At 40.6% G+C, this 26307-nt stretch overlaps 1 protein-coding gene across 1 annotated transcript; it reads right to left on the bottom strand.

Annotated features, from left to right (window-relative positions):
- Nucleotides 1-8829: 8829 nt before the first annotated feature.
- LOC127123129 (uncharacterized) lies at nucleotides 8830-12057 on the bottom strand (the record flags this gene model as incomplete). Its single annotated transcript, XM_051053383.1, has 4 exons — nucleotides 10527-12057; nucleotides 9807-10451; nucleotides 9341-9704; nucleotides 8830-9232 (listed from the first exon to the last, which is right to left on the bottom strand). Coding segments are annotated over exons 1-4 (2943 nt in total), but the record flags the coding sequence as incomplete, so codon positions are not given.
- Between the last annotated feature and the right edge of the window lie 14250 nt (nucleotides 12058-26307).

Genomic DNA, 26307 nt, shown 5'->3' with positions numbered 1-26307 from the left:
ACAATAAAAGAAATAAAAAGTACAAAATTATTACACATTGGGGGAGTGGGGTACATTTGTCAAATGGGGATTAAAACAATCATGAAATAATTAAATCGGACGAAAACAAATAATGCATGAGTGTAAGTGCAAGAGAACCGGCTCATTGTAAGAAAGCCCAAGAGTAAGCTATGTGAGGTTGGCGGCGATGCTTAAAAAAAAAGCAATCGACTTACAAGGGTTTGAAAAAAGGGCTCGATATTAAATCGAGAAAATATGATTTTTTGTTTTAAAAATGGTTTTGCATGTATGATGAAATTAATAAAGAAACATGGACATAAAAATATTACAAGGAACAAAATACTAAAAGACAATAAAATAATAAAAAAATAAAATCTAAAAGAAAATGAAATACTAAAAAAAAAGTGCTACACATGAGTATCGAACTCACTCCACCTAAGACTATGGAACTACCCTCTCTCCACTAGGCTATTTAACCACTAACTGATATTTTAGTACTAATTTAAAATATATAAACTAAGGTAAAGAATAAAATAGAAAAAACTAATAATAATAAAAAAACTAGTGGACTACCCTAATTAAACCTAACAAATAAAAAAACTTAATTAATTAGTATTTTACTTTAAACCTAAATCTAATTTAAAAATTCTAACTATATCCTACAAAATCTAAACTAATATTATTTTAAAAATCTAAACTAAAATTATTTAAAAAAAAATCTAAACTAACATTATTTTAAAAAATCTAAACCAAAAGTATTTAAAAAATCTAAACTAAAATTATTTTAAAAAAATCTAAACTAACATTATTTTAAAAATCTAAACTAAAATGATTTTTAAATTTCTAATCTAAATAAATATCCTATCTAAAATAAATTAGGGAAAGAAAATTAAAAAAAGAAAAGAAAAACAGACTTCGTCTTCTAGCTCTCGAATCCTCTCCTCCCAATCTCACTCCCTCTGCATCGCTAACCTCACTCTCTCTGTATTGCTAACCTCCCACTCTCTGTATCGCTCTCCATCTTCTCAATGTCTCTCTCTCTCGTTCAAACAGCATGAAAGTTCGAAAGGAAGCTCACCTTCGGTGAGTCGGTAGCTCAGGTAAAGACCGAATCTCCTTCCTTCGCCTCCTTCAATCGATTTCTTCTCTGGTTTGGGGGATTAGGGTTTTCGCTTTTGAAGTTTTTCGCCGCCTCCTTTTTTCGTCTTTTTTTTCTAGGGTTTTCGTTCTTTTTTGATCTCACAAACTCGTCCCCTTTTTATACTACAGATTAGGGTTATAAAGGATTTCGTGTTCAAAGGAGCATTCTGCAAAAAGGCATTTTTGATGCTCAGACTCAGATTACCCTGTTGATGCTAGATTTGAAAAGGTACCCTTAAACGCAAGCTTCTTTTTGATTCTTGTCTTAATCCTATTTTTGGGAAATTTCTGGACTTACTGGCTTGGTAACTATTTTATGTCTTTTGTTACTGCAGTGAAAAATTGGTGTGGTTTTTGTCCACTGTTATGAGAGCAGCAATTGTCATCTTAGTGTGAAAGTCTTCATTCCAGCTAACTCTTTCCATTGTCAACAGAGCCATACAAGAGAGAGCCGGACTTGTACGTGCCAAAACTCAAACTTGAACATTTATTATTGCTGTGGATTGTTGTGATAGCTGGGACCGTTGCCGCTGCATAATGTTCCATCACCCCAGGACTATGCAGAGGAGAGTTCTTTGCAATCCACAATAAACCTCCAAGTTGAAACCTTCAATCTCCACAGAAAAATCTCTCAATAGAACTTAGTGGTCTGGGAAGTATGATGACCTCCTCTCTAAATGCTGCAACCACTCATGTGATGAATTTTGTCAAAGGCTAGGCATTCCAAAACCCCCAGGTTGGCGGACATCGGTGATATTGTTCCGGCAAGCAAAAACAGAGATGGAAACCCAGTTCTATTACAGTACAGACGAGTTAAAGTCCGTGTCCTTCAAACTAGCTTGGAGGAAACTGCACATCATAAGTTCTTGAGGTTACCACGAGACCTTGCTGAGAGGCAATTGGCTGCACAGTTAGCTTACCGCACACGACAACGACACCCTCAATTCGCTTTGAAGTCTTCTGTCAAAACTCACTTTGAGTCTCTAAGTGACATTTCACATTGCCAGCTTTTTTTGTGTATGATTAATAGGTTAACATCCCATTTCAATAGCTTTCCTCCAGCAATCCTCAGATTTGATAAAGGCACCTCGTGCAATATTTCTCGAAGAACATCTCCACATGATCGTGAAGAATCAAGTTCAACAGAAGAATCCAATGTTGAAGAAGAAAATGGAGCATAAAGTTCCTCCAAACACCTCAAAGCAAACAATTCCTTTGTATTTTCACAAAAATCATCATGCCTAACAGGTGCAGCATCAACCAAACCTTGCAGAGTGGGTAAGGGAATTTCTTTGAAACCTGCAAAGGATTCAATTATCCAGTGCCATGGAAGCGATGCAAGTGGTTCATCTTTACTGTCCATGAGTGAGTCTAACCAAAAGGTTTTGAATTGTGTTGTTTGAGAATTGTTCTCAAAGCAATGAAAGCGCTATTAGGGGAATGAATGAATGTGAGAAAAACCAGCAGCAATGGTGCGAAGAATTGAATGAAATGAACGGAACGTGATTTTGAAAGTTTGATTCAGCTTGCTTCTAGTTTGGCTTGCTGCATTTTGTTCTACTGTTTCGGTAGCGGTTTCGGCAGCCGCGTGCGGCTTGTTGTTGGTGTATTGTCGTTGTTGTAGCTACTGCGTTTCCTGTGCTGCATTTTTTCCTTTCAATTTTACATTGTCATTCACTGCTATTGTTCGCGTAACAACATTTTTTGGTTTGCAGCAGCTTGGGCAATGTCCTTCTTATGTTGCTTCCGGCACATGGCAGTCCAGGTAAGCTTGGATGGCTTCAACTTGTTATGGAAGCATCTTTTGCATTTCGAATTAACGAAAGGAAAACCTGTGAATCACTTCGGATAAATCCGATTCCTCTCGCAGGATAGATCTTGGCACCACTAAAACGGTATAGCTCGGTCTTGAGAACCATTTTGTTGATGATTCTGCTATTGCCTGCTTTCTCTCGTATCACCTTCTTATTGCTTGTTTCTCATTCTGAAACGCAATTCGGAATCGCAATTGAGATGCGGGAAGTTTCTTTCTATTTTGCTGCTATTTCTTTGCTCTACTGTAAGAATTTCTGCTTCCATCTTGATGCATAGCTTTATTCAAACAAGCTGACAATTGATTTCTTGCAGGTTGTATGTTGGTTCGTCAATGTTTGCTGGTGATGCTGCAGAAGGCATTGCCTTGGTTTATGTTATGCCTTGCATTGGTTTTGTTGGTGAGGTTAAACCGTGGTATTAATCTGGTATGTATAGAGCTTCACACAACTCACTGGCATCCTTTGGTTCAACTTGTTGCAATGCTTAATGACACGATGAACTGTTTCAGGTAGCGGTATTGTAGCAGAAATACCGCAGTTTGAATCTCGGGCTGCGGCGGCTAGAGGAAATGTAGAATTGGCATGTCTGTTGTGCCTCTTCTGATTCCGTGAGCTCAGAAAATTCTGTCTACACACTCGAGATGTGTATGACCGGCTTAGACCAAGAGAAAGCCTCCGTTTTCTTTAAAGAACATACAGGTTCGGCTGCCGAGATGACCGTTAACTTTGGCATTAGGAAACTTTGTTTGACTTGATAAAATTAGCATCGGGATTTTCATTGTGGACAATTTTGGTTGCAGGATCCACCGTTTGTTTTATCGCATCAAGGATGGTTGTACCAGATGTTGGTTTGGTAGTCTTCTTTAGGTTGCGACTGTGTTATAGATGCAGAATCCTCATGTGGTTCAAAAGCAAACACAGGACCAACCATCATAGGATTCATTTCATAGAAAGGAAAATGAGAAGGTAGGCCAGACGGAAAATGAGGAGGGATAGCAGGAAAATGTGAGATCATCTGGCCTGAAGAATTCTGTGCATTTGGTAACGCAGGCCACAACGAAATTGGTGGTGTCTCATCCCTTTTTTTTTCTTGATTATTCTGTTGTAAAATGATCAATAGTATTTGGAGTTATTTTGAAGATATGCTCTACTATAGACCTTGCAGTAGTTTTCACTTTATCTTCATTCTGTATTTGGCTAATAACAACATGCTCCAAAGTAGACATTGAAGGTGCTTTCGAAACACAATTTTTTGAATTTGATTAACAACCAAGATAACAACCGCACAATCAATACTCCAAAAACTCCAGTGCTTTGCTTGTTGTTCCTTTATGTTTCTGTTGTTGACACGGTGAGATATTCATTGGTTTCAAAAGATTTGAAGACAAATTCACAGACTGAAGATCTTTGTTGCATGAAAAATTCTTGACAAGCGATACTAGTGAACTTATTTGAAGAAACATCAAGGTATTATGTTGAAGGAAGTGACAACAAAGGTGGTGGAAATGGCCCTGCTTAATATACACCTTTTTCAATTATTTAAGAAACTAAACTACATTCCTCAAATATCAATGCTACGTGGCTGCGGAAAGCAACGGCGGCTTATAAACACTAGTGCAATTGTAATTAAATCTGACATGGGCTGCTTTGTAAAAGTCCTTTGGGCATCCTTTGATTTATAACCTGCCGCATGCCTCCCTTAGCAACAACAACACTATTTTGTTTCCGACACGTTAAAGACTTAAAACATTGAGATGATCTTTGCACGCAAGTCAGAATGATTTGGAGTCTTAAAATCAGCCCATGCCAATGTTGTGCATAACAATTCAATGCAAGCTGTTTGAAGCTTAGTTAGCAATGTCACAATTTTGGGGTTAATAAACTTAGCAACCCATGCATTATCCTCATCTACTCTACACGAAGCATTCTTCGAAACGGTTGAAAACTTGCTCTTGTTCGACGGTACGTAGAACCAACTGATACGATTGAAACATCCAAACATGAGATCGAGATTTCATCTGCTTTCTCCATGCTCTGAACAAGTACTGTTGCAAAAGTACTCATAAAAACCGTTCTACTCAAAGCCTTAACAATTACGTCATCAACCGCTTTTCTTGATCCATGATCATCGTGAATTGCAACAGTTCCAAACATAATATCAATTAACAACAAAACGAGCTCTGGAGTCACATCATGTGATATGGATGAATTCAAAAATGCGGGGACTTCTCGCCGGAAGATTCAAAGTCGTTGGTTAGTGGATGAAGTAGAAACCAATTCGGAGAGTGATACGAGGGATTGCAGTAATTCCGCCAATGTAGAAATGACGAGATCTGACGGAAGTTGTGGAGCTGAGAATCAAATTGATATGGATAAATATTTATACAAACAACCTCATCTTCTTCTGCAAATGCACAGAGACACAGTGGTTTAGCTTTGGACATTATCAACCCTTGCAGCATAGTCTGAGTGGATTTCATGCACAAATATTTTATATCCCATTATATCATCGACGAGCAGTCCTTTGACAAAAGTGACGGTGAAGGTGTTGGTAGTCAAAATTGTCTGCAAATGGGGTAAGGACTTCTGGCGGGCAGATGTCAATGTAACAATCCTTACACCAAAACAAATGGCAAGGTCCAAAGATTTACCGAATAACAGATGATGACAAGTCTAAACAAAACAAGTCGGTGGATAGATTCATGACCAGACGAAATGGTCGTGAGGAGAAAAGAAAATGAATGATTGATGGGAAAAGTTTCAGGGTCAAAATCGGGGTATGACAGTTGCCCCTATTTAAGCGTCTTCTACTAGAGAATATGAAGCAGTACACTCTTCATATGATCATAGTGGGAGATGATTAAATACTAAGAAGACCCAGATTTTGGTCCTGAATCCCTATGACATGATGCGATATGATATGATATGATATGATATGATATGATATGATATGATATGATATGATATGATATGATATGATATGATATGATATGCATGGATGCATGATTTTTTTTTTAATTTTTTTCATCCGCTAGGGATATGGTAAACCTTTGACAGGAGATGCTACTAGACAGACCAATATGTGGGGAATGCTGATGATCCACAGGAAGACAGACAAATGGTGAGAAAGAACTTGCTGGGGAGACAGTCCTGCTTGGAGAATCAGGCACACACTGGGGAGTATTCAAAGTGAGATTTGATAAACGGCACTTAGAATACAACCGAACAAAGAAAAAGATGCTATGACAGGTTCATATAAGACCTGACAACGCTGAGGAACAATCAAGGAGAAAACTCTTCAGAACAGGTTCATGTGTGACCTGACACCGGAATAAAAAGGTTCAATGACAGGTTCGTATAAGACCTGAATAGGATTGAACAAAGAATCTTCAGAGTAGGTTCAAGCATGACCGGACCCCGGAATAAAAAGGTTCAATGACAGGTTCGTATAAGACCTGAATAGGATTGAACAAAGAATCTTCAGAGCAGGTTCAAGCATGACCGGACCCCGGAATAAAAAGGTTCAATGACAGGTTCGTATAAGACCTGAATAGGATTGAACAAAGAATCTTCAGAGCAGGTTCAAGCATGACCGGACCCCGGAATAAAAAGGTTCAATGACAGGTTCGTATAAGACCTGAATAGGATTGAACAAAGAATCTTCAGAGTAGGTTCAAGCATGACCGGACCCCGGAATAAAAAGGTTCAATGACAGGTTCGTATAAGACCTGAATAGGATTGAACAAAGAATCTTCAGAGTAGGTTCAAGCATGACCGGACCCCGGAATAAAAAGGTTCAATGACAGGTTCGTATAAGACCTGAATAGGATTGAACAAAGAATCTTCAGAGTAGGATCAAGCATGACCGGACCCCGGAATAAAAAGGTTCAATGACAGGTTCGTATAAGACCTGAATAGGATTGAACAAAGAATCTTCAGAGTAGGTTCAAGCATGACCGGACCCCGGAATAAAAAGGTTCAATGACAGGTTCGTATAAGACCTGAATAGGATTGAACAAAGAATCTTCAGAGTAGGTTCAAGCATGACCGGACCCCGGAATAAAAAGGTTCAATGACAGGTTCGTATAAGACCTGAATAGGATTGAACAAAGAATCTTCAGAGTAGGATCAAGCATGACCGGACCCCGGAATAAAAAGGTTCAATGACAGGTTCGTATAAGACCTGAATAGGATTGAACAAAGAATCTTCAGAGTAGGTTCAAGCATGACCGGACCCCGGAATAAAAAGGTTCAATGACAGGTTCGTATAAGACCTGAATAGGATTGAACAAAGAATCTTCAGAGTAGGTTCAAGCATGACCGGACCCCGGAATAAAAAGGTTCAATGACAGGTTCGTATAAGACCTGAATAGGATTGAACAAAGAATCTTCAGAGTAGGTTCAAGCATGACCGGACCCCGGAATAAAAAGGTTCAATGACAGGTTCGTATAAGACCTGAATAGGATTGAACAAAGAATCTTCAGAGTAGGATCAAGCATGACCGGACCCCGGAATAAAAAGGTTCAATGACAGGTTCGTATAAGACCTGAATAGGATTGAACAAAGAATCTTCAGAGTAGGTTCAAGCATGACCGGACCCCGGAATAAAAAGGTTCAATGACAGGTTCGTATAAGACCTGAATAGGATTGAACAAAGAATCTTCAGAGTAGGTTCAAGCATGACCGGACCCCGGAATAACAACAATTGGACTTTGACCGTAAGCAATGGACTACAACCAACTTTTAACGGATTTTGCCAACAACAATTGGACTTCGACCGTAAGCAATGGACTACAACCAGCTTTTAACGGATTTTGCCAACAACAATTGGACTTGAAAAATGACTGCGAAAATCGGATGTTGGTTTAAGAGCACCAAATACACACTGGAATCAAAGGTCAAAGGATCATAGGATCGACAACAAGACCTGGATCAATGCAAAATGAGCACGAAATACATTTCGGCTATGCATGATTGGCATTTCCTTTTATGCATGATATATGAATGATCATGATTATGAGAATGCTGACATTTGACAGACTGGGTGTTTGTAGAGACAGAGATTTTGATTTATCAACACCAATAACTCATACTCGTGCAATCAACAGGCGCAACCAGAGGAGAACTATCATGATTGACAGTTATAAATAACCAAAGGTCCATCCTTCTAGAGGATTCATGAGTTGTATTCCATGGGGACTTTTGTTGGTGATCCTGGAGTATTTATGCAAACTTTGAGCCTTTCGGGGAAACAAATGATTTTCCTTCGATTTTCACATGTATCAAAGTAAATTTGTTCTAAGTTTCAAATTCTTTTTCCAAGTTTCAAAATTTCATTATTAACAAATAAATGACATTTTGCATAACAAAGAAAGCATAGATGAACACAAATTAACAATGATTGGGAAAAACTTGTATTTTATTCAAGAATGGTAGCACACCAATGGCGTAGCTCCATAGAGTGTTACAAGAATTTTTTTGAAAATGGCAATAAGGAAAGGTTTACATTGAATTCAGTGACCACTAACATCCCTACTAGATATGTCTTCCCAAAAACCTTGCTTCTAAGGGGAGTGAGTGGATTAATCTTCCACCTTAAGTTCTTCGATGTTAATCAGTAACAACTGATGCAGTTTATGCCTTTATGCCCCTAACTTTTGCCTGGATCGCCCTTTCGGGTTTTCAATCCACCGGGACGCTCTTTTTTGCCTAAATCGCCCTTTCAGGTTTTCAACTTAGCGAGCTACCATTTTTATTCATCCCTAACTTTTGCCTGGACCGCCCTTTCGGGTTTTCAGTCCACCGGGATACCCCTTTTTTGCCTAAATCGCCCTTTCAGGTTTTCGACTTAGCGGGTTTTTATTAAGCATAGTATTTTTTAACTGCATCAGAGTTCACGGGATGTGAGAGTTCTTCATCATCCATAGTTGAGAGAATTAAGGCGCCTCCGGAGAAAGCTTTCTTCACAACATATGGCCCTTCATAATTGGGAGTCCACTTCCCACGTGAATCCTTGTGTATTGGCAAGATCTTCTTAAGCACGAGGTCTCCTTCTCTGAATTCCCGAACACGTACTTTCTTGTCAAAAGCCCTTTTAAGCCGTTTCTGGTATAATTGTCCATGGCACAAAGAAGTCAATCGCTTCTCATCTATGAGGTTCAACTGATCAAATCTATTTTGAATCCACTCAGCCTCTTCTAGCTTGGTCTCCATCAAGATTCTCATTGAAGGTATCTCTACTTCAATTGGGAGAACTGCCTCCATCCCATATACCAAAGAGAATGGGGTTGCCCCTGTTGAAGTGCGGACGGAAGTCCGATATCCATGCAATGCGAAGGGTAGCATTTCGTGCCAATCCTTATAGGTTTTCACCATTTTCTGCAGGATCTTCTTGATGTTTTTATTAGCGGCTTCAACAGCGCCATTCATCTTTGGACGATATGGTGAAGAGTTATGGTGCTCAATCTTGAAGCTCTCGCATAATTCTTTCATGGTCTTATTGTTCAGATTCGTCCCATTATCTGTGATGATCCGGCTTGGAATTCCATAACGGCAAATGATCTCTTTCTTGAGAAACCGTGCAACCACTTGTCTAGTCACATTAGCATAAGAGGCGGCTTCTACCCATTTGGTAAAGTAATCAATGGCAACCAGGATGAAGCGGTGACCATTGGAAGCTTTAGGCTCAATGGCGCCAATCATGTCGATGCCCCACATTGAGAAAGGCCAAGGTGACGTCAAAACATTTAGCAGGGTCGGAGGCACGTGTACCTTGTCGGCATAGATTTGGCATTTATGACATTTTCTAGCATAATTGAAGCAGTCGGATTCCATGGTCAACCAGTAATAACCAGCTCTCAAAATCTTCTTGGCCATGGCATGCCCATTGGCATGAGTTCCAAAGGATCCTTCATGAATCTCCTTGATCAACATGTCCGCTTCACGTCCATCCACGCATCTGAGCAGAATCATGTCGTGATTTCTCTTGTACAACACACCATTGCTCAAGAAAAATTTGGATGCTAACTTCCTCAATGTTTTCTTGTCAAGGGTCGTTGCATCTGTTGGATATTCTTGACTTTGCAAAAAGCACTTGATGTCATGAAACCATGGCTTACCATCAACTTCCTCTTCAACTGACTGGCAGTAGGCAGGCTCAATTTTCCGCTCGATTTGAATGAGAGGTGCTTCATTATGGAATCTGACTTGGTACATTGAAGCCAACATAGCCAAAGCATCAGCAATTTGATTCTCAGTTCTCGGGATATGCCGGAAAGTGATTTCGTCAAAATATTTTATTAATTCCACGACATAGGCACGATATGGGATCAACTTGGTATCACGAGTCTCCCATTCGCCCTTAACTTGGTATATCACCAAGGCTGAATCTCCACATACTTCAAGGATTTTGATTCGGAGATCAATGGCTGCTTCAATGCCTAGGATGCACGCCTCATATTCTGCTATATTGTTCGTGCAATCAAAACACAACCTTGCTGTAAAAGGAGTGTATCCACCATTTGGACTCAACAGAACAGCTCCTATGCCATGCCCCATGTAGTTGGAGGAACCATCAAACATGAGCTTCCACCGAGATCCGGGTTCAGGTCCTTCATCAGGTCCTGGGATTTCACAGTCTTTCACTACCATGATGTCTTCATCCGGGAAGTCAAACTTCAACGACTGGTAATCTTCAACAGGCTGGTTTGCCAAGTAATCAGACAACACACTTCCTTTGATGGCTTTCTGAGACACATATTGGATGTCATACTCAGATAGTAACATTTGCCAACGGGCTAGTCTTCCAGTCAAAGCAGGCTTTTCAAAGATGTACTTTATTGGATCCATTTTTGAGATCAACAAAGTAGTGTGGCAAATCATGTATTGTCTTAGACGACGAGCGGCCCAGGCTAAAGCGCAACAAGTTTTCTCTAAGAGTGAATATCGGGATTCACAATCGGTAAACCTCTTACTCAGATAATAGATAGCATGTTCCTTTCGACCGGTTTCGTCATGTTGTCCTAACACACATCCCATTGACTTTTCAAGCACGGTTAAGTACATAAAGAGTGGTCTCCCTTGAACAGGTGGAATTAGAATAGGGGGCTCTTGCAGGTACTGTCCGATTCTTTCAAAAGCCATCTGGCAGTCAGAATTCCATTCAACTGCTTGATCTTTTCGAAGCAATTTGAAGATAGGCTCACATGTGGCCGTCATATGTGAGATAAACCTTGAGATATAATTCAAACGTCCCAGGAAGCCTCTAACCTCTCGCTCGGTGCGTGGAGCAGGCATCTCTTGTATAGCTCGGACTTTGTCAGGATCTACCTCAATTCCTCGTTGGCTAACAATGAAACCAAGCAACTTTCCGGATCGGACACCGAAGGTGCATTTAGCAGGATTTAGTCGTAGTCGAAATTTCCGAAGACGCTCAAACAGCTTCTGCAAGTGGTCTATATGATCCTCTTCACTTTGAGATTTTGCAATCATATCATCCACATAGACCTCAATTTCCTTATGCATCATATCATGGAAAAGGGTGACCATTGCTCTTTGGTAAGTTGCCCCAGCATTTTTGAGACCGAATGGCATTACCTTGTAGCAAAATGTTCCCCAAGGGGTGATGAATGTGGTCTTTTCCATGTCTTCTGGATCCATCTTGATTTGATTATAGCCTGAGAATCCGTCCATAAAGGAGAAGACTGCGAACTTAGCAGTGTTATCTACTAGTGTGTCAATATGTGGCAGGGGGAAATCATCCTTTGGACTAGCTTTGTTTAGATCCCTATAATCAACACACATCCTGACCTTTCCATCCTTTTTGGGTACTGGCACAATGTTGGCCACCCATTGAGGGTACTTTGCAACTGCTAGAAAACCGGCATCAAATTGACGTTTCACCTCGTCACAAATCTTTAGAGCCATGTCAGGTCTTGCTCTTCGGAGCTTCTGCTTCACTGGCGGACAATCTGGCTGTAGTGGTAGCTTGTGGACAACAATGTCAGTATCTAAACCTGGCATATCCTGATACGACCAAGCAAATACATCTACATATTCATGTAGCAACTTGATCAATCTCTCCTTGATGCTTGCTTCAAGCATAGTCCCGACTTTGACCTCTTTCTTGTCTTCCTCAGTGCCAAGGTTGATTGTTTCCACTGGTTCTTGATGTGGCTGAAGGGCCTTTGACTCGTGCTCGAGCATCCTTTCCAGTTCTTCTGGGAAATCACAATCTTCCTCACTCTCCTCTTCCGCTTGGTAGATGGGGAGTTCAAAATTATAGGAAGTAGCGGGGTCATCGAATTCAACTGGTTTATTGATTATTCTGCATGTTTTTTAATGATGGTTTTTTAGAAAAATGGAAATAACATGCAAAAGAAAGTAAAAAATAATATTTTTGTAGTTTTTGAAAGGATTGCCATTTTAAGAAAAACAACAGATAAATGAACGACAAGAATTTGAACAAAATGCTCTTTATTTGTCATAATGATTTTTTTTGAAATTCAAAAGGGGCCCTACAAATGATCCGTTAGCCTTGGGCAGAGCTAAGGATTTTCAAAAACACACAAAGGAAAACAACAATTACTTTGACACAGGAAAAACTTCCGGAATCTCAACCGCTTCCCAGTTTGTTAAGGCGGCTTCACACCGGTATACCAGATTCAATGCTTCTTCATCTTCAGTGTCATCTTCCACTGCACCAACTTGTTCTCCATGGATAAATCCTTTGCTCAGGAAAACTTCTTGAATGCTCCGCACACGGTCCTTTGCAGGGACCAAGGCTCCTCCATTAGCAGAAGGCTTGTACCCCAAACCAAAACGGTCATTTTTCTCATTGACGTTGATAACTTGCCCCCAACCTGCAGGGCCTCCACTTTCAACTGCTGATTTTGCACTCTTCAAAGAAGCGAATGACAGACCAACTTTCTCAACAGGATCCTTAACCTCTTCAAGTGTAGCATTGGATATTTCAAGGGCTTGAAAGGAGGTTTCCAAGGCATCCTCATCAGCCTCAATATAGCGGAAAGAGGAGAGTTGACTGATGATAAAGTCCTCTTCACCTGAGACAATAACGAGTTTGTTATCGACAACGAACTTCATCTTTTGATGCAGAGTAGAAGTTACTGCCCCAGCAGCATGTATCCATGGTCGTCCCAAAAGGCAGCTATAAGCTGGATTTATGTCCATGACTTGGAAATTGATGGGGAATACATGCGGTCCAATCTGTATCGGTAACTCTACCTCCCCAACTACTGTCCTTCGAGAGCCATCAAAGGCTTTCACCACAAGCGCACTAGGTTTCAATTCCGAACCTTGGTAAGACAGTTTAGCAAGCGCCCTCTTTGGTAGAACATTGAGGGATGATCCAGTGTCAACTAAAACTCTAGCCAGAGCATCTTCTTGGCACTTTATGGATACATGCAAAGCGCGGTTGTGATTCTTCCCCTCTTTGGGCAGCTCTTCATTACTGAAGCTTAGAGTGTTGCAGGCTGTGATATTGGCGACCACTCCATCGAACTGGCCGACCGTTATATCCTGGGTAACATGAGCCTGAGCAAGCACTTTTAGTAGAGCCTCCCTATGAGCTTCGGAATTCAGAAGCAAGGACAAGATAGATATCTTTGATGGCGTTTGATGTAATTGATCAACTATCTTGTAGTCAGATTTCTTTATTATCCTTAAGAACTCACTTGCTTCATCTGTTTGCACAGCCGGCTGTGCCCCTCCCTGCTCTGGGGTAGGATTTACATTTGCAGCTCCCCTTGTTGGCTCTTGAGGGTTCACATCAAAATTGGGAGTATAAATCCGACCACTGCGGGTCATTCTGCTTGTTCCTGCGATGTTAGTGATGTCGGTGTCAACATTCTCCACATCTTTCTTACTTTCAGTAGCTTTGGGCTTTCCATCCACCACTCCATCTAACACTGTTATGTCGTACTTCCAGGGTACTGCCTTGGTACTTTCAAAAGGAAATGGGGTAGGCATGCAAACCACCACGGGTGACGGATGAACAACGTCTCTCCTGTGATAAGTCACCTCAAACGGTTCTGGTATGTTAAAAACAGGTTCAATGACCGAAATTTCCTCATTAATTGTTGGACCAGAAATTTGCCAAACACCTTGATTCATCAAATTCTGAATATCCTTTTGTACTACTTTACATCCCTTCGGCTGAATGGCACATTCTTCACAGCTATCGTGACAGGTATCAATCAATCTAGCCCTCACCAATCCTGCATGAAGCGCTAGCAACAGAGTTTTGACATCTTCCACATTCTTGATTATACACACATCAGAAGCATCTTCGACGGCATTAACATCGCCATGTGCTGGCAAAGGGTTGTTCTTGACATTGGGTCCGACGTCTCGAAACGACAGGATCTTCTTTTCAACCAGGTCTCGCACAATATGCTTTAAGGCATAACATCCTTCTAAATCATGTCCTGGGGCACCCCCATGGAAAGGACAATGAGCATCTGGATTGTACCATGGCGGTAAAGGATTTGGTGGGGGACCCAAAGATCTGGGCGTCACTAACCCTTTCTGTAGCAATGAAGGGTACAATTCAGTGTATGTCATAGGGATTGCAGTAAACGGAAGTCTACTTCTCTGCACCCTATTTTGATTTTGAGGATTTTGCGGACGAGGGGCCTGTGCCCTCGGCTGTTGATAAGCAGGTGGCGCGGGCGCTTGCTGGTATATCGGCGCTCGTTGAGTAGGAACAGGTTGATAAACTGAAGCTTGTGGTTGGTTAAAATTTGGTGTGACAGCTGCCACATACGGTTGTTGGACATATTGTACTGGATAAATCGGTTGTTGTTGAGAAAATTGGTGTTGTTTCTTCCATGAGTGACTCCTTCTTTGACTGGTTGACACTGCATTCGTATCCCCCTCCTTCTTTCTTTGAAACCCTCCAGGAAACTTTTTGGCATTACTACCAGATGTTTCAGAGGTAGTCGTCATTTTTCCATTCTTCAATCCAAGTTCGACCTTTATGCCTACAGCGACCATGTCAGAGAAACTTGCAGATACACTACTTACCATTCTTTCATAAAACACAGGTTTAACTGTATCCATGAACCAATCCGCTAATTCCTTCTCAGCCAGAGGTGGTTCGACTTGCGAGGCCACTTCTCTCCATCTTTGCGCGTATTCCTTAAAAGACTCCTTGTCTTTCTGGGACATACTGAGTAGTTGTCTCCTATCCGGGGCCATATCCATGTTGTACTTGTAATGTTGGATGAAGGCATCAGATAAGTCTTGAAAACAACGGATCCTACTCTGATCCAGGCTTAGGTACCACTTGGAGGGAGCACCCCTCAAGCTGTCCTGGAAGCAATGTATCATAAGCTTGTCATCCTCCACATGCGCAGCCATTTTTCGATAGTACATAATGAGGTGACTCTTAGGACACGAGTGGCCCTCATACTTATCGAAATCTGGGGTCCTGAACTTTGCAGGGATCACAAGACCGGACACCAGGCACATCTCCTTAGCTGTAGCACCAAAAACTTGGTCGCCCTCCATAGCTCTCAATCTCTTCTCCAGCATTTGGTAATTCTCCTTCATCCCTCTTAGGTCCTCTTGCCTTTCCTCATCTTCATCTGAAAAGTCTGGAGCATGTTGTTGATCCTCAAAGTAAGGTTGCACATGTGCCCGGACGAGAGGAGGTGCGAAAGTGTGAACCACTGGATGGTTTTCATTGATGGTCGGTAGAGGAGCTGTCTGCTGAGCAGGTGGTGCAAAACCAGGGGCGCCTTCAACTGTAGGCGTGAAACCAGGAGGTAAACCATAGGTTGGCCAGGTTGTTGGTACCGCCCTCGCAGGTTGGGGTCCAATCGTTGGACCGGCGATTTCAGAAACAACCGTTGTTTGGGTATCAAGCTTTGCCCTGATAACCTGTAATATCTCCATGACCTGCCCCATGTTTCCACGCAGGTCTTCTAGCTCTGAGCTCACTCGCTCCAATTCATGCTCTTGATCTGCCATTCTTTGACGAGCTCTGGCACGAGTGTTATACTGGTGTTGAAAATTCAGCGTGAAACTGGAGGAAGAAGGGACAGAATGAGACTCTGTTTTGAAAAATGCATGAATGTATGTATGAATGCATTTGGTTTGCAAAACTCTTGGTTAGTTTCAGTCATTCATTTCAAAAATGTCACAACACTTGTTTGCAAATATTCAAAATAATAAGGAAATGAAACACAATAAAATGAATCTCAAAAGCAATTTTTTCATTAATCTCATATTCAAGTTCAAATACAAACAACGTGCTCATGGTTTATGGGCCTTCCGAACCGTAGCAAGGTCGGTAGTTAACCCTTCTAACATTGCCTTACAAAACTTAATGAAATTATAGACTTGATGCGGGGTGTTTTCTGGACACATGCACCAATCAGCTTCTTGCAGCTTCTCAGGTAGTTCTTGCATGATGGAACTCGCAAATCCGGACAGCTTCAGAAATTTGCCCTTCCACTCAGTGTAGAGCCCTTGGAGATCTTGGATAATGCGCACGCCTTCAGCCTTTGTCACCTCTATGTCCCTATAGAGGTTTCTCCAATATCTGCATTCATTCAGCAACACCATATAGGCAGCATCCTGATTCCCACCTTCAAGTGCTTGGATTCTAGCATCGGCTCGATCCAAATGATGCTTCAACCGTGTGCAAACTCTTTCTGACTCTTCGGTCTTCAGCTTCTCACGTTCCAGAGCATCCTTGTACTTCTGAATGGTATTCTCCAATTCACGAGTACGAATCTCAGACATCAACCGGGCCTCTCTCTTCGTTTCAAGGGTCAGTTCCAGAGTCTTGTTGAGTTTCTGAATCCGGAGTAGAGCTCTACCCAACTTCTCTTCCTTTGATTTGAACACAGATTTAGTGCTAAAGAGCGCTTGTCCAAACTTTTCTCTCCTGGCTTCAGACTCTCTAGCTCTTTTGTTGGAAACTTCAAGCTCTTTGTCCTTCTTTTGTTGATCGTCTTTCAAGTTCCCATTCTCTATCGAGACTCGGCCAAGCTGGATTCTCAAATCATCATTTTCCAATTCCAACTCCTTGATACGGTTGTTGAGCTTCTCTACATCTTCAGGTAATATGGGCTCTGGCTCAGGAATCACTGGGTAGATAGAAGGATCAAATGGATACGGGAGTTTAATCATCTGAACCCTCTCTCTAACCCAACAAGTGTAAGGCTCTTGGGCAATGACATTTCTCCTACCCAACTCCTTACCTTTCCTGATAACTGCTTGCCAAGACCTCTTGATCTTTCTCACCATGGGATGATCCGCTTCAACACTATGTAAGATGAAAGGCCCTAGAGCTTCAATCTTTGGAGGGCCATTCATAGGGTACCCATGCTGCCTCAGAGATAACATGGGGTTATAGTTAATGCAACCCTTGGTTCCTATCAACGGCACATTGGGGAAGTCTCCAATGCTGACAATCACATTCTCGGTTTCCCAATCCCTGATATACCACTTAACGTGACTGGAGGTGAGGGAAGCCAACCTCTGGAAAGGCTTGAGTTCCTTGGAGACGAAAGGACCTTCTTCAGGCATATGGGATCTGAACCAGGCATGCAACAACTGTGCACAACATAAGATGATTCCTCCCTTCTTCTCATGACGATCATGGAGAGTGTAGTAGATATCTGCCAAGAGGAACGGTACAGGGTTACCAGAGAAGAAAATTCTCACCGCCAGGTGGTCCACAAAATGGTCAATATTTGGGAAGAGGACTATCCCATATACCAACACGGCTAACACAGCATAAAAGGCTTCCCAATTCCCTTCTTTTTCCATCTTCTTGGCCTGATCTTCCAAGAACTTCCTAGAGAAACCACTGAAAGGTCCTTTCACATCCCAATTATCCACTACTTCGGAAACTTTCAGACCCAACGCTGAAGCTATTCTCTTGGGAGGGATATCTTCATCGAGCTTAGGAAATGGGTTATGGTCCTTCAAGTTCCGGCCTATGATCCTCTCAACTTCCTCCAAGGTAGGAGCCAACTGGAAGTCAGAAAATGTGAAACAACGGAGAGGTGGATCATAGAACTGAGCGATAGTCACTGCGGTCATCATGTCCATCTTCTCATTTAGGATGTCAAGAATTCTTCCATAGTTTTGTACGAAGCTGTTGAGTTTGAGGGGTGTTACTTTAGCACTCAACTTCTGTAGGCTGGTAAGGTCCACGTTCTTGTACTTGAACTGAAAAGTGCCTCTTCTTTCAGGATTCATCTTGCTAACAAGTCTTGGATTCCTGAAATAATGCGAAACAACTAAGAGTTTTACTTTTATGCATATGCAATGAATGAATGGATGCAATGCTTTTTTTTTTGGATAGGTTCAACGGTTCGAGGTATGGATAAATTTGATTGCTTTCCAAAACGGGGTTCTCACCGGGTATGATCTAGGGCTTTGTTACAAAGGATCCCCAGAGTCATTGATTCACAAGACTGTTTGACGCTTACGGGAAATACTTCCCGGTCATCAACTCCATCAAGGGAATCTATTCTGGGTGAGGTTCTCGTACCGACCCTTACGAAGTATACACCTCGCGAGTCCGTACTACGCAACCATCGACTGGGTTCTAGACAGGGTACTCAGAGTCATGGATTCGAAAGACTGTTTGACGCTTACGGAAAATACTTTCCGGTTATCAACTCCATCTAGGGAATCTATTCTGAGCGAGGTTCTCGTATCGATTCTTACGAAGTATACACCTCGGGAATCCATACTACGCAACCATCATTTCTAGTTGGCCACAGGTTTAATGTTCTAAAAGGTCCTTAGAGTCATGGACCCCTTTGAAACATCGACGCTTACGAGGTATACACCTCGGGCGACAATATTTACAAAAGAATCTACTCTAAGTGAGGTTCTCGTACCGACCCTTACGAAGTATTCACCTCGGGAGTCCGTACTACTCAACCATCGTCCTATCTTATGTTTTTTCACTCTAGACTCGGGTGTAGAGCCTTTCCCACATGGTTTGCAATCAAAATCCAAGTACCCAACACATTGGAACCAATATACAGCAAATATATCAATATTATAATAAAGATAATAAAAGCAATAAATAAGGAAAAAGCCACACAATTAAACAAACAAAGGCACACAAACGTCCTAACTAGGCTTGACTCGCTTAGGGATTTGGGTCCCCAGCAGAGTCGCCATCTGTCGCACCTCGAAAAAAAAAAAATGGGGATACGACTTCAAAGCGAAGCGCGATCGCACGCTCGCAATGATGGAATGAACAGAGTCGCCACCGAACTTTATTTATTCCTAAAAAGGAAAGGGGAAATATCGATAAAACCCAAGACAAAAGAAAGGATAAGATATGGTCATCGCAACCAATATCAGGGTTCGGGAGTCGATTACGCAAGGGGAAGGTATTAGCACCCCTCACGTCCGTTGTACTCAACGGGAACCATTAGGTTAGTTGTGTGCATTAATGTTAGTTGAAATGTTAGGCTTTTCAATTTATTAGGTGGGAAAGAAAGAAAGGAAGATAGAAGAGATGTTTTTGGATTTTTGACGAAGGACTAAACCTAAGTTTTTTATTAGTGGGCCTGACAAGATTTAAAAATCCTGCTCCTACGTATCTCAAAAGAGAAATCAAGGCTTACGTAGTTCTGGGTAGAAAAATGTTTGTTTGTTGGTCGATTTTAGCGAAAGCTATATTGTATTAATCGACGAAAACATTGTTTTACCCAAAACAGATGAGGAGTGGACGCATACCACACATCGAACGGATTTATAAATCTACATTCGGAAAAGCGTCATTTATCTCTACTCAACAATCGTGGCCGAAACATTGTTTTGTGTCTCTTAAGACAATATATCCTTCATTTATGAAAAAGGGGTTTTGATTAATCGCACGGCGGCGAGAAAAAAGTTTGATTGGTTGGAAGTATTTTGAGTGATGGCGAGAACTTGGATGAGCGAGATATACATCTCGAATCCTAGCCTCAGGAGTGCATGGCATACGCCATGTTCCATTTCCATCTTTATTAAAAAAAAGTTAAGATAGGAATTAAGTATTTTGGAATTTGATTGAGAAAGGGTTTGAAGGAACCGCATTGACAATTTTAGACGATGGCGAGAGTTAAGATTGGCGAGGCATACGTCTCGAATCCTAACCTCAGGAGTGCATGGTATACACCATGTTCCATTTCCACCTTTATTGAAAGAGTCTTAAATAAGATTTAAGTATCTTAGATTTGATTGAGAAAAAGGTTTGACGAAACCACATTAACAATTTTTAGATGATGGCGAGAGTTAAGATTGGCGAGGCATACGTCTCGAATCTTAACCTCAGGAGTGCATGGTATACACCATGTTCCATTTCCACCTTTATTGAAAAAGTGTTTACTATGAATTAATATTTTTTGAGTTTTTTATTATGAAAAATGGCTTGACGTTGGATCAAGCATTTGATGAGGTTTTGAAATGGGATGGAATAGGAGGGAGAAATGAGTTGGTTCGTTTATTGAGAAAAAGCTCGACGTTGGATCGAGTCTTTATTTTTTTGTATTTTTGAAATTTGTTGATTTTATTCTTGTGTTAGTAGCTAATTAAACGACCAAACAATAAAAGAAATAAAAGTACAAAATTATTACACATTGGGGGAGTGGGGTACATTTGTCAAATGGGGATTAAAACAATCATGAAATAATTAAATCGGACGAAAACAAATAATGCATGAGTGTAAGTGCAAGAGAACCGGCTCATTGTAAGAAAGCCCAAGAGTAAGCTATGTGAGGTTGGCGGCGATGCTTAAAAAAAAAGCAATCGACTTACAAGGGTTTGAAAAAAGGGCTCGATATTAAATCGAGAAAATATGATTTTTTGTTTTAAAAATGGTTTTGCATGTATGATGAAATTAATAAAGAAACATGGACATAAAAATATTACAAGGAACAAAATACTAAAAGACAATAAAATAATAAAAAAATAAAATCTAAAAGAAAATGAAATACTAAAAAAAAAGTGCTACACATGAGTATCGAACTCACTCCACCTAAGACTATGGAACTACCCTCTCTCCACTAGGCTATTTAACCACTAACTGATATTTTAGTACTAATTTAAAATATATAAACTAAGGTAAAGAATAAAAATAGAAAAAACTAATAATAATAAAAAAACTAGTGGACTACCCTAATTAAACCTAACAAAATAAAAAAACTTAATTAATTAGTATTTTACTTTAAACCTAAATCTAATTTAAAAATTCTAACTATATCCTACAAAATCTAAACTAATATTATTTTAAAAATCTAAACTAAAATTATTTAAAAAAAAATCTAAACTAACATTATTTTAAAAAATCTAAACCAAAAGTATTTAAAAAAATCTAAACTAAAATTATTTTAAAAAAATCTAAACTAACATTATTTTAAAAAATCTAAACTAAAATGATTTTTAAATTTCTAATCTAAATAAATATCCTATCTAAAATAAATTAGGGAAAGAAAATTAAAAAAAGAAAAGAAAAACAGACTTCGTCTTCTAGCTCTCGAATCCTCTCCTCCCAATCTCACTCCCTCTGCATCGCTAACCTCACTCTCTCTGTATTGCTAACCTCCCACTCTCTGTATCGCTCTCCATCTTCTCAATGTCTCTCTCTCTCGTTCAAACAGCATGAAAGTTCGAAAGGAAGCTCACCTTCGGTGAGTCGGTAGCTCAGGTAAAGACCGAATCTCCTTCCTTCGCCTCCTTCAATCGATTTCTTCTCTGGTTTGGGGGATTAGGGTTTTCGCTTTTGAAGTTTTTCGCCGCCTCCTTTTTTCGTCTTTTTTTTCTAGGGTTTTCGTTCTTTTTTGATCTCACAAACTCGTCCCCTTTTTATACTACAGATTAGGGTTATAAAGGATTTCGTGTTCAAAGGAGCATTCTGCAAAAAGGCATTTTTGATGCTCAGACTCAGATTACCCTGTTGATGCTAGATTTGAAAAGGTACCCTTAAACGCAAGCTTCTTTTTGATTCTTGTCTTAATCCTATTTTTGGGAAATTTCTGGACTTACTGGCTTGGTAACTATTTTATGTCTTTTGTTACTGCAGTGAAAAATTGGTGTGGTTTTTGTCCACTGTTATGAGAGCAGCAATTGTCATCTTAGTGTGAAAGTCTTCATTCCAGCTAACTCTTTCCATTGTCAACAGAGCCATACAAGAGAGAGCCGGACTTGTACGTGCCAAAACTCAAACTTGAACATTTATTATTGCTGTGGATTGTTGTGATAGCTGGGACCGTTGCCGCTGCATAATGTTCCATCACCCCGGGACTATGCAGAGGAGAGTTCTTTGCAATCCACAATAAACCTCCAAGTTGAAACCTTCAATCTCCACAGAAAAATCTCTCAATAGAACTTAGTGGTCTGGGAAGTATGATGACCTCCTCTCTAAATGCTGCAACCACTCATGTGATGAATTTTGTCAAAGGCTAGGCATTCCAAAACCCCCAGGTTGGCGGACATCGGTGATATTGTTCCGGCAAGCAAAAACAGAGATGGAAACCCAGTTCTATTACAGTACAGACGAGTTAAAGTCCGTGTCCTTCAAACTAGCTTGGAGGAAACTGCACATCATAAGTTCTTGAGGTTACCACGAGACCTTGCTGAGAGGCAATTGGCTGCACAGTTAGCTTACCGCACACGACAACGACACCCTCAATTCGCTTTGAAGTCTTCTGTCAAAACTCACTTTGAGTCTCTAAGTGACATTTCACATTGCCAGCTTTTTTTGTGTATGATTAATAGGTTAACATCCCATTTCAATAGCTTTCCTCCAGCAATCCTCAGATTTGATAAAGGCACCTCGTGCAATATTTCTCGAAGAACATCTCCACATGATCGTGAAGAATCAAGTTCAACAGAAGAATCCAATGTTGAAGAAGAAAATGGAGCATAAAGTTCCTCCAAACACCTCAAAGCAAACAATTCCTTTGTATTTTCACAAAAATCATCATGCCTAACAGGTGCAGCATCAACCAAACCTTGCAGAGTGGGTAAGGGAATTTCTTTGAAACCTGCAAAGGATTCAATTATCCAGTGCCATGGAAGCGATGCAAGTGGTTCATCTTTACTGTCCATGAGTGAGTCTAACCAAAAGGTTTTGAATTGTGTTGTTTGAGAATTGTTCTCAAAGCAATGAAAGCGCTATTAGGGGAATGAATGAATGTGAGAAAAACCAGCAGCAATGGTGCGAAGAATTGAATGAAATGAACGGAACGTGATTTTGAAAGTTTGATTCAGCTTGCTTCTAGTTTGGCTTGCTGCATTTTGTTCTACTGTTTCGGTAGCGGTTTCGGCAGCCGCGTGCGGCTTGTTGTTGGTGTATTGTCGTTGTTGTAGCTACTGCGTTTCCTGTGCTGCATTTTTTCCTTTCAATTTTACATTGTCATTCACTGCTATTGTTCGCGTAACAACATTTTTTGGTTTGCAGCAGCTTGGGCAATGTCCTTCTTATGTTGCTTCCGGCACATGGCAGTCCAGGTAAGCTTGGATGGCTTCAACTTGTTATGGAAGCATCTTTTGCATTTCGAATTAACGAAAGGAAAACCTGTGAATCACTTCGGATAAATCCGATTCCTCTCGCAGGATAGATCTTGGCACCACTAAAACGGTATAGCTCGGTCTTGAGAACCATTTTGTTGATGATTCTGCTATTGCCTGCTTTCTCTCGTATCACCTTCTTATTGCTTGTTTCTCATTCTGAAACGCAATTCGGAATCGCAATTGAGATGCGGGAAGTTTCTTTCTATTTTGCTGCTATTTCTTTGCTCTACTGTAAGAATTTCTGCTTCCATCTTGATGCATAGCTTTATTCAAACAAGCTGACAATTGATTTCTTGCAGGTTGTATGTTGGTTCGTCAATGTTTGCTGGTGATGCTGCAGAAGGCATTGCCTTGGTTTATGTTATGCCTTGCATTGGTTTTGTTGGTGAGGTTAAACCGTGGTATTAATCTGGTATGTATAGAGCTTCACACAACTCACTGGCATCCTTTGGTTCAACTTGTTGCAATGCTTAATGACACGATGAACTGTTTCAGGTAGCGGTATTGTAGCAGAAATACCGCAGTTTGAATCTCGGGCTGCGGCGGCTAGAGGAAATGTAGAATTGGCATGTCTGTTGTGCCTCTTCTGATTCCGTGAGCTCAGAAAATTCTGTCTACACACTCGAGATGTGTATGACCGGCTTAGACCAAGAGAAAGCCTCCGTTTTCTTTAAAGAACATACAGGTTCGGCTGCCGAGATGACCGTTAACTTTGGCATTAGGAAACTTTGTTTGACTTGATAAAATTAGCATCGGGATTTTCATTGTGGACAATTTTGGTTGCAGGATCCACCGTTTGTTTTATCGCATCAAGGATGGTTGTACCAGATGTTGGTTTGGTAGTCTTCTTTAGGTTGCGACTGTGTTATAGATGCAGAATCCTCATGTGGTTCAAAAGCAAACACAGGACCAACCATCATAGGATTCATTTCATAGAAAGGAAAATGAGAAGGTAGGCCAGACGGAAAATGAGGAGGGATAGCAGGAAAATGTGAGATCATCTGGCCTGAAGAATTCTGTGCATTTGGTAACGCAGGCCACAACGAAATTGGTGGTGTCTCATCCCTTTTTTTTTCTTGATTATTCTGTTGTAAAATGATCAATAGTATTTGGAGTTATTTTGAAGATATGCTCTACTATAGACCTTGCAGTAGTTTTCACTTTATCTTCATTCTGTATTTGGCTAATAACAACATGCTCCAAAGTAGACATTGAAGGTGCTTTCGAAACACATTTTTTGAATTTGATTAACAACCAAGATAACAACCGCACAATCAATACTCCAAAAACTCCAGTGCTTTGCTTGTTGTTCCTTTATGTTTCTGTTGTTGACACGGTGAGATATTCATTGGTTTCAAAAGATTTGAAGACAAATTCACAGACTGAAGATCTTTGTTGCATGAAAAATTCTTGACAAGCGATACTAGTGAACTTATTTGAAGAAACATCAAGGTATTATGTTGAAGGAAGTGACAACAAAGGTGGTGGAAATGGCCCTGCTTAATATACACCTTTTTCAATTATTTAAGAAACTAAACTACATTCCTCAAATATCAATGCTACGTGGCTGCGGAAAGCAACGGCGGCTTATAAACACTAGTGCAATTGTAATTAAATCTGACATGGGCTGCTTTGTAAAAGTCCTTTGGGCATCCTTTGATTTATAACCTGCCGCATGCCTCCCTTAGCAACAACAACACTATTTTGTTTCCGACACGTTAAAGACTTAAAACATTGAGATGATCTTTGCACGCAAGTCAGAATGATTTGGAGTCTTAAAATCAGCCCATGCCAATGTTGTGCATAACAATTCAATGCAAGCTGTTTGAAGCTTAGTTAGCAATGTCACAATTTTGGGGTTAATAAACTTAGCAACCCATGCATTATCCTCATCTACTCTACACGAAGCATTCTTCGAAACGGTTGAAAACTTGCTCTTGTTCGACGGTACGTAGAACCAACTGATACGATTGAAACATCCAAACATGAGATCGAGATTTCATCTGCTTTCTCCATGCTCTGAACAAGTACTGTTGCAAAAGTACTCATAAAAACCGTTCTACTCAAAGCCTTAACAATTACGTCATCAACCGCTTTTCTTGATCCATGATCATCGTGAATTGCAACAGTTCCAAACATAATATCAATTAACAACAAAACGAGCTCTGGAGTCACATCATGTGATATGGATGAATTCAAAAATGCGGGGACTTCTCGCCGGAAGATTCAAAGTCGTTGGTTAGTGGATGAAGTAGAAACCAATTCGGAGAGTGATACGAGGGATTGCAGTAATTCCGCCAATGTAGAAATGACGAGATCTGACGGAAGTTGTGGAGCTGAGAATCAAATTGATATGGATAAATATTTATACAAACAACCTCATCTTCTTCTGCAAATGCACAGAGACACAGTGGTTTAGCTTTGGACATTATCAACCCTTGCAGCATAGTCTGAGTGGATTTCATGCACAAATATTTTATATCCCATTATATCATCGACGAGCAGTCCTTTGACAAAAGTGACGGTGAAGGTGTTGGTAGTCAAAATTGTCTGCAAATGGGGTAAGGACTTCTGGCGGGCAGATGTCAATGTAACAATCCTTACACCAAAACAAATGGCAAGGTCCAAAGATTTACCGAATAACAGATGATGACAAGTCTAAACAAAACAAGTCGGTGGATAGATTCATGACCAGACGAAATGGTCGTGAGGAGAAAAGAAAATGAATGATTGATGGGAAAAGTTTCAGGGTCAAAATCGGGGTATGACACTCCTGATGATACTTCAGAAAAAGAA

Source organism: Lathyrus oleraceus, chromosome 2, assembly GCF_024323335.1.
Source record: "Lathyrus oleraceus cultivar Zhongwan6 chromosome 2, CAAS_Psat_ZW6_1.0, whole genome shotgun sequence".
Classification (NCBI taxonomy): domain Eukaryota; kingdom Viridiplantae; phylum Streptophyta; class Magnoliopsida; order Fabales; family Fabaceae; genus Lathyrus; species Lathyrus oleraceus.
Note: the sequence above shows the minus strand (reverse complement) of the source record. Positions and strands in the feature narration are given on the sequence as shown.